We start from the raw sequence: 9,166 nt of genomic DNA, 5'->3' as shown, positions 1-9,166 counted from the left end.
ACAGTAAGGAAAGTATATACATATAAAAGAATAATTCGGCATGAGGGTGGTAAATTAATGACGTCAATCGTGTGCAACTATATCTAGATCTTTTTCTTTTTTATATAAACGGGACTATATCCAGATCTTGATACATTGTGAACTAAAAAGAGAATCCACTAAAAATATTTCCTTATTACCGTAACAAAGTCGGTAAAATTTGCTATAGGTGGAACATTCATAGGGACGATTTTACCCTTTATCAATGGACGGTCAAGTGAAAATATCTCCTTACCTATACCATAACAGAAGCCGGTAAAATTTGCTAATCGGAACGTGGCTTTGCTGCGGAATCCCCGCTGCAACTAACCCCCGGCGAGGAGGGCTCATGCTAAGCCACTCTACCCCTCCTCTCCCCGAACACGCCATTGAGATCAGCCCCGACTCCGGCGTGAGCGCGAGGCAGCTGTCCTAGGGCAGCGTCAGTTCCGTCCCAAGTACTCGAGAAAGAAGGTGATCAACACCCTCGCTCACCCCTCATACCTCTTTGCCTGCGATGCTTTGGCATTAGGATGCCCCATACCTCTTTGTGAACTGTTGCCCCTATTCTGTCTCTCTCTCTCTCTCTCTTTCTGTGTTTGTTGAGGCACCCTGGGTGCTTATGACCTAAATTACACCGGGGAGAGTCCTTTTACTAGTCTTTATTACTTTTCTGTAAGCTCTGTTAAACAAGACATCGGTTTATATTATCAACAAAATAAGATAGTACTCCCTCCGTTCCTAAATATAAGTCTTTCTAGAGATTTCACTATGGACTACATACGGATGTATATAGACGTAGTTTAGAGTGTAGATTCACTCATTTTGCTCCGTATGTAGTCCATATTGATATCTTTAGAAAGACTTATATTTAGGATCGGAGGGAGTATCATTTAGAGTACCTGTGCAATGAGCCTGATCCACCATTACATTGCCAGTTTCCGACTGCGATAACAAGTGATTCAAGACATCGATAAGGTTGGCGGCGACAATCAGCTAACCTTCATGGATTACGTTAATGATCTGTACAAGTTCTATAAAGTTGCCGAGGTAACTGCAGAGGGAGTACTTCTTAGGTGGTGTGTGCAAAAACCTTGTGATCTGTTGCTTGTCTCTGAAGGTGATCTTTCCTGTCCCGTCGCAGAATGAGCGTCGCCCCCGCGACTACATTCACTCCCAGGTGCATCTCAGCTCCAAGATGCGGGCCATCCTCGTCGACTGGATAATAGAAGTGCATGACGAGTTTGATCTCATGCCGGAGACCCTCTACCTTAAGGCGTACATCATCGACCGGTATCTCACGAAGCAGCTCGTGCTTCGGAGGGAGCTTCAGCTGGTAGGCGTGTCAGCCCTGCTGATTGCTTGCAAGTACGAGGAGGTGATGTTTCCACAGGTAGACTGGAAATTTCTCCCACCCCCTTTGCTTTTCCACTTTGCAGTATCTCGAGTCCATGTTCTGATTGGTTGTATATACACACCTGCAGGTGAGGGATTTGGTCTGTATAACAGACAATGCCTACTCCAGGAAGCAGATACTGAGGATGGAGAAAGCCATTCTCAATCGGCTTGGATGGAACCTGACAGTTCCTACACCTTATGTGTTCCTTGCGCGCTTTGCCATGGCTGCGTCTTACTTCAATTTGAAGAACTATGGGGAGGTAAAGAATACAACGTACCATATGTAAATTCAGATGTATTTGCACGGTAAAGGAACGAGTTTGCGTACCGAAGTTTCTCTCTCTCGATGGATGCAGATGATGAACATGGTGTCCTTTTTTGCTGAACTGGCACTGATGCAATATGCGCTGGTGCCGTCCAAGCCCTCCATGGTTGCTGCTGCTGCTGTCTATGCAGCCAGGCTCACACTCAAGAAGACCGATCCATGGACTCGCACTCTCAAACACTATACTGGCTTTACTGAATCACAGCTAATGTAAGAAGGCACAACAATGACTTTACACACTCTTGTAGCTTGAATAACTCTCTGTGTTTCTGTGATGATTTCAGATATAGTGCAAAGATCCTGGTCACCGCACACTCGACTGCCCCTCAGAGCAAGTTGCAGGTGGTGTATAAGAAGTATTCTAGCAAAAAATTGGGAGGAGTGGCCCTGCGCCCACCTGCAATCAACTTCAAATAAACGAGATTTCTAGGATTTTTTTTCTTCAAATAAATGGAAGGTGTGTCTGACATTAATTCAGTGAGTTGGTTATTTCCTGCATTTAGAGTGCAAGAAGGGTTTGAAAACTAGAGGCAGTTGTGACGCTGTTTGGTCACAAGTCAGGGATATTATCTTTGAACTAAAACCACATCACTTATTTATGAATGGAGGGAGTATTTTGTGAACAATGGGAGTAGTTGTCAAAGCTTACCGTCCTGAGTAACTATGTTTGAAGGCTGTAACTAAGCTTTGGGATACACATGCATGGACATGCCACTTCAGCTTACACATAAGTCTTGTTTCATCTTCATGTCGGAAGTCTGCATATTTCTTTTGGGGAAGTGTCTTGTTTCATCTTCTGCTGCAACTCTTCATATCATCTTAGAAATATTTTGGTCATGGATGGTTAGCTCATCGGTTGCCTCCTCACTCCTCCGTGTCAGCGAATTTTGAAAACTTAAGGACATATGTAAACATGATGTAGCCTTCCAAACATTGTCATGATCATCCATAAGTGTATTGCTCAAGAAAACAAGAAACGTAGTCCAAGAAAGAAACACCATACACATACGTCCAAAATAAGATATACAAAACGGAACAGAGCAAGGCTAGCAATTAAACAGACAGGCAGCAACCATAATTATAAGAAAAATGAGTGTCTGGGCATTACTTATGACTCACAAGCCAAGTTTTCTTATTATTTAACAGCCACAGCTGAAATAGGTTCACAACAAGCACACACACGCGCGTGAAATAACAGTACACAGTTTAAACAAGTTAAGCGAAAACTAGTTTGGATACGAAAACACAACTCGCTTGCAGTCTTATAATAAGCCACAGCCGGAATCAGTCAGTAGGAAATACCATCACATTTCACAAGCAAAAGCACAGGATGACTAGAACAGTAGTAGCAGTAGCAAACACAGGCGGTAACTGCACCTTAGCAGAGGTGGAACAAGCAGCAAATGATGTGTAGTATGTGAAAAAGCAGAGAAACCCGGACATTATACGGGTGCATTACACATTTCCCAACCAGTGTGGCAGGTCAATCTCGGAGAGTATACCGCCACTGTGTCCCTAGAATTGCAGAACATTGATCCAGCAACCAAAAGAAATCACTAGTGATTTCAAAGAAGCCTAGAGACTGGAGGGGCATGAGGAACTCAATGCCAGCTGGGACCACCATCATGCTGCTGAGGTTGACAAAGTATAATCTTTCCAGGCTCGCCATGGCACCTTGCTGTATCTCTAGCCAATTCAGATTAGGCAGGTCTATCAGATAGAGAATCTTTAGCTTGGGAAACCATCCCGTGAGAAATGATAGCTGCCCTCCGCTGTATGCTCTGGTGAATTCCAGATGCGTCAAATTCGACAGCCGTGAAAGGGATGGCAGGGGGTCTTCTCTCAGTTGTGACCAATATAGATTCAAAACATGCAAGTTCTGCCCCCCAGCAGCTTGGAAGAGAGGAGACGCGTCCAACGCCCCTTCCGCCAGTCGTCCACCCAAACGTAGCCTTTGCAGGTTTGGCAGGGGGGCATTCAACGAGAGAACCTCATTCTCATCACTTGCATTCACATCAAGATGGGACAAACACTGCATCTGAACTAGAGACTCGCTGATACGTCCACAATAGCTTCCCTTCACATCCAATAACCTCAAGCTTCTCAGTTGCCTCAGCTGCCGTAAATGTCTAATAGACTCATCATGTGCTACCAATGCTTGTAGCGTTTGCAGGTTTGTTAGATTTCCAAGACCATTAGGGACATGCACACCACCGAAACATTTAATCCCTCTCAAATCTGTATTAATTCTTTTCTCAACAAATAAGTGCCTAAGCTTCTTCAGTTTCACAATCCCACTAGGCAGCTCATGTACATCAGATCTAAGAAGGTCCAGTGTCAACAAATTTGAAAGCTTCTCAACAGAACTAGGGAGCATCTTCACTTTTGAATCACGCAAACCCAAATGGCGGAGATTAAAAAGATCTCCAATAGCATCTGGAATATTCTCAATGGGTAGACCACTTAATTCTAGCACTGTCATATATCTTGACTCCTTACATAGCAGAGGCAGTAGAGTAAATGTTACCATACTATCGTCCAGCATAACGAATGTTCGAAGTCGGCGCACACTAGAAAATGACTGCTGAATATCCTTCTTTTGTTTGTGCAATACCAATCGACGTCCATTCCTCTCAAAAGACCTCCCATGCTTATCCTCATATGTAACACCAAAACAGTTCTTCTGGCACAAGTCAAGTGCCAGTTCACGTAAGATATCGTGCATTTTGAATTCTTTCATCCTACCAAATGAGTTCCTCTTGACAAGTTCTAGCATGTTTCTGTCAATTAACTCCTTCAGATAGCCTTCTGCCACTTCTTCTAATGTGCTTTCACCCCTCTCTTCAATGAACCCCTCTGCTGTCCACAACCGTATAAGTTGTTTCCTTTTGAAACAATAGTCTTCTGAAAATAAGCTGCAATGCAAGAAACAGCATTTTAAGTGTGTTGGAAGGTAGATGAAGCTCAGATGCAAAACATTCCTTATGTGATCGAGTCTTGAATTGTTGATTAGCTCCCAACTTAATTGGGCATGTATTCTTCTCCATTCTTCCACAGTTTTCTCACGCACACGCAAGAGGCTACCAACTAACACAATAACAAGAGGCAAGCCTTTGCACTTGCTAACTATTTGCTCGGACAAAGGATACAACTCCGCAGGACATTCATGATTTGTATCTCTTGGAAAGGCTTTTCTACAAAAGAGATCCCATGCCTTATCTTCTGGTAAAGGTTTCAGTGTTAAAGTATGTCCTTGAGAGGCAAGTGCAGCAACATCGCCTTCCCTTGTTGTGATCATCAGTCTGCTGCCCTTTTTATTATTAATAAGCACCCTAGACAAGTCATCAAATGCTTCTGGAGTCCAAACATCATCCAATATGATCAAATATTTCTGTTGCTCTAGAAATTTCCTCAGCGTTTCTTCAAGGCATGTGATGTCCATGGCCGCAGTGTTAGATAGCACATTGACTTTATCTCGGGAAAGTTCCTTGATTATATTCCTCAAGACATGTTCTGTAGAATAAGTTTGAGAGATGGAGACCCAAGCATGGCACTGGAATTTCTCTCTATGCTTCCTGTAGACATTTGCAGCTAAAGATGTTTTACCAAGCCCTCCCATTCCAAGCAGTGCTATCACAGAGCGTTCCAAATTGTCACTCAATAACCACTGCTCAAGTTTATCTCTGTTTTTGTCCACACCGACTAGATCCTCTTCATCAAGGGAGCGTGAAATGTTTGCTAGATCTTTGGACCTCTTGACAATGTAACTTGAGCTGCTAGTATCCCCATTGTTTATCATGTGAACCCAACGATTTTTTGTCTCAGACAGGTGTGTTAGGTCTTTCTCTATTTCCTTCACCTTGAAAGCAATCCGGTTCAAAGAAAGCAGATATCTTGGTTTCGTAAACCCTTTCTTCAGGTAAAAGCAACATCCCGTATCATGTTCGTGACCAACAAGATACAAGTACTCATCCACCATGTCCTCCATCACATGTGCTACTTTCCGTACCTCCTCCAACCAGCCCTCATATACTTGATTGTTGCGGTTTCGGATATCCATTTGACAGAGAACATCATGCATTACTCGAAGCTCCCTCGCAACACGACCCATGCTGCCCTGTAGCGCTAGTATTTGCTTCCCGTTCTTCGCAAACAACGTGCTGGCCTGGTCTGCCACTCCATTTGCCAAGGCGGTTCCAATCTTTTTAATGGCTAGAAGAATCACAATCTCCGCCATCACTTTCTGAACAGCTAATGTACCACTGTTGGTTGGGTGCCTAGTTGTATATTTGCCTCAGTATTATTACAATGACCACTGCAAAATGAAGTGAAGCATTAGTTAGTAGCAAGCACTTGCTGAAACACTTCAAAACTCTCCAACCACAATGAAATAAAACACTTGCTGTGGTGAAATAAGCAGAACCTTTTAAAGTAATCCTCCTAAACTCTGATTTCATACAGTTAACCTATCTAACGCTAACCCACATAATAATCAATCAAAAAACAGAACTTACGACGTGCAGGTCCATGAGGATTTTAAAACACTTGGGACTGTGCTATCGTCAATGGCAAACTAAATGTTATTAACTGACAAGAGCGAGTGACACTCAACCAACTAAGTGACCATGTACGCTCCGCTTCCCTGTAGGGGACATCTCAGGTTAAAAGGCCCCAAATATTGAAGATTTAAACAAGTGAGGTGAAGAGGGAGACTATCTGACATACCGGCCAGCTCCAAGCAACTTAGTTCCATTTTTCTCAACATATGTATCTTCTCCAGATTTATGGAGAAACAAATAGCTAGAGTTGTTGATTAGGCCACAAGAAAACGTATCACAATAAAGAAATAAATAAGGAAGCAAAGCTATAATGTCAGAGGACTAGAGGAGTCATTACTCATTAGGAGAAATCAATATACTATTACTGTAACTAAAACCACTTTAATTAAAAGGAGCTGTCATATGCACTTTAGGAGACACTCACACATCAAGAATGTTTATTTTAGGAGGCTAGAAATTTCCACATTAGCGTAACAAGAATTCAAGAGCATATGCTCATCGTGTGCTAGGTATATCACCAGTACAAAGCATTATCAACAACTGCGCTGCAGATCGATTCCAGATATATTGTTAATGCAAGGAAACAATCAGGGATGGAGCAGCTCACGGTGACCCCAGGCAGCTGCCTGGGCTCAACCAGAGAGTCTATTAAGCATTAGCGTCAATATATGGGTTAGCAATGATGTTTTACTGGGCAAACACCAGCCAGCGGTGACCCTGCCCATGCTCGGTCAGTGGGGTGGCTCCACCACTGGAAATAATGGATATCAACTAAAACCTGAACACTGCCAGCTCACCAGACCTTGAAGCTGTACAAATTAAGAAGCTCGACCAGAGTACAACCTAAGATAGCCAGAAAACTATGGAAGGACGACGCACCTGCCGGATGGCATAGAACCAATCGAATTTGGTAACCTCCTTGTGAATTTCTGAATCTGAAACCATCAGAATAGTCTCATGGATTTCTGAATCGAAGTTGTCACTGAAGCTTAATTGTGGAGACCGTGAACTCTCATGGAGTCGTGTGTATGACTGAGAGTATGCTAGGTTGCTGTTGCTGACAAGTAGTTGGATGTGATTTCAACTTCAGGTGTTCTCTTGTTACCTTTACCCACTAAAACCAGAGAACAACCGCCTACCTGGCATTTAATGGAAAGGAAAACTGGTTAATACTTCATCCACCTAGCTTAAGATATTGAGAGGAGAAATAGCAACAGAACCAAATTGAAGGACATAATATCATCAGAATGGCACCTGGCTTGTAATCGCTATAGATCTGGCCAGATTTGGACCTGTGGTGGCCTCCTTGCGTGCTTCAGAATCTGAAATCATCAAAATAGTGCCATGGGTTGGTGAGTCGGGGCATCATGCTAGTCTTGTAGTCGAAGCCATGAGCCATCAAGAAGCAACCAGAGAACCTGCAAGCCAAGTCAATGTTAGTTTTCTTGCGGTGGTTGTTGAAGCTCAATTATTTTCCAACAAAATGATGTATTATCTGAAAGCAATGTTCCTGTGTGCATATTCAATCAGTTCAATGTTCATGGAATGCACATCTGACCACTTCTATAGTCTTGAACAGCCCACTGCAATCAAGAACTCCTGCTACAGTATTCTGCCTGATAGCCACATGCTTTCCGAGGTTCCCTATGGCTTTGGGGCCTTGCCTTCATGATTACGTGCCCCTCCTTTTGTTTTTGACAAGGGGGAAGAATTAGGATTTCTGGAACTATGGAAATGGTATGGATGGCCATTTTGAGAATTAAGCATTTGCCCATATAGACCATGCAGTGTTGTATTCTGATCATGAGGGTCAGTCATGGAAGCTTACAAAGGTTTTCGAGACGCCCACTAGTAAGTATAATAGGGCTATATTCAGATAAGCCTGAGCAGTACAGTATCTATAGCAGCAAACTGAGCTATATACATACAGAAAACAACCGAGTATTTCAGAAAAGTGTGAGTACTAATAAACTCATATTTCTTGTCAAGTATCGCGGGTTCTTCGTGCTGGAATGAGAAGACATGGAGGAGAATATATGCTGGTATATAGCTGTTCTATTGGATTGATGGATGTTCTGTAACTGTAAGTTAACTCTTAGCTCTCTGTATGTATATAGCTCAGTTTGAGCCCACACCTGTTGACAACTGAAAACTCAAACGAAAAATGGCGAACACTCTCAGGCTGACAAAAGAATGGCCATAAATGAGTCAAAGGTAGCTAGCTAGCTAAGTCATACTGATAACGAGGGCACCAACCATATGCCATGAGTGTCTGGGCAACATCACAAGTTACCAACCCCAATAGCGTTCCTGCAAATGTCTTCTTACTTACTAGTAACTGACAAACACAAGCAGAATATATATTGAACGCCACACGTCGCATCTCGTCTCGTCAGTGGGAGCAACGTCAGATAAAATTGTTGCACCAGCTCGAGATGACAACGGTTTGCGGGACGCTTGATTAAGGTCGAGCTCGCGGATTCAGAGAACAAATCAAGCTCTGAACGCGGTTCAGATTCAGCACCCGCGTCCTGCGGACAACGCAAAAGGGGCATGGATACATGTAATGTAGGGGCTGTTGGCTGGCTTTACCTCGTCGTCGCCGCCGGCAGGGAGTCTACTTCGCGGCGGCCACGGGGGGAGAGGGGTGATTTGACCGGGGCAGAGAGGCCCTGGCGCCGCACCGGGGCGAGAGGGACGGGCCGATGGGGTGGGGTGGAGGGGGGGCGGGCTTGGCCGGAGACGAGACGAGGCAATCTCCCTGCTATCCTAACCCTCGCCGGCGGTGGAGTCGTCTGCCTCCGGCTTCGGCTCCGGCTCCGCGAGTCTCCAGTCCAGTGGGTGCCAGGGTTAGATCGTTGACCCG

General features: G+C 44.0%; 2 protein-coding genes across 2 annotated transcripts in view; one reads left to right on the top strand and one right to left on the bottom strand.

Annotated features, from left to right (window-relative positions):
- The window catches only part of LOC119361297 (cyclin-B1-1-like), a 3,593-nt gene extending 1,346 nt beyond the window's left edge, over positions 1 to 2,247 (top strand). The window contains exons 2-6 of the mRNA XM_037626581.1: positions 977 to 1,068; positions 1,139 to 1,354; positions 1,503 to 1,676; positions 1,773 to 1,951; positions 2,026 to 2,247. Of these exons, the coding sequence (XP_037482478.1) occupies positions 977 to 1,068; positions 1,139 to 1,354; positions 1,503 to 1,676; positions 1,773 to 1,951; positions 2,026 to 2,158 (794 nt within the window). The 3' untranslated portion in view covers positions 2,159 to 2,247. The remainder of the gene's footprint in view (positions 1 to 976; positions 1,069 to 1,138; positions 1,355 to 1,502; positions 1,677 to 1,772; positions 1,952 to 2,025) is intronic.
- An 829-nt stretch (positions 2,248 to 3,076) lies between these two features.
- Positions 3,077 to 9,000, bottom strand: LOC119366007 (disease resistance protein RPM1-like). The gene is made up of 4 exons (XM_037631670.1): positions 8,893 to 9,000; positions 7,555 to 7,718; positions 7,180 to 7,439; positions 3,077 to 6,056 (listed from the first exon to the last, which is right to left on the bottom strand). Exon 4 carries the CDS (start codon positions 5,976 to 5,978, stop codon positions 3,225 to 3,227), a length of 2,754 nt encoding a protein of 917 aa, XP_037487567.1. The 5' UTR covers positions 5,979 to 6,056; positions 7,180 to 7,439; positions 7,555 to 7,718; positions 8,893 to 9,000; the 3' UTR covers positions 3,077 to 3,224.
- Between the last annotated feature and the right edge of the window lie 166 nt (positions 9,001 to 9,166).

This window comes from Triticum dicoccoides, chromosome 2B (genome assembly GCF_002162155.2).
Source record: "Triticum dicoccoides isolate Atlit2015 ecotype Zavitan chromosome 2B, WEW_v2.0, whole genome shotgun sequence".
NCBI lineage: Eukaryota > Viridiplantae > Streptophyta > Magnoliopsida > Poales > Poaceae > Triticum > Triticum dicoccoides.
Note: the sequence above shows the minus strand (reverse complement) of the source record. Positions and strands in the feature narration are given on the sequence as shown.

Bases quoted from the DNA above. Each gene is read 5' to 3' on its own strand.
- LOC119366007 (XM_037631670.1), bottom strand. From the start codon at position 5,978: ATGGCGGAGATTGTGATTCTTCTAGCCATTAAAAAGATTGGAACCGCC.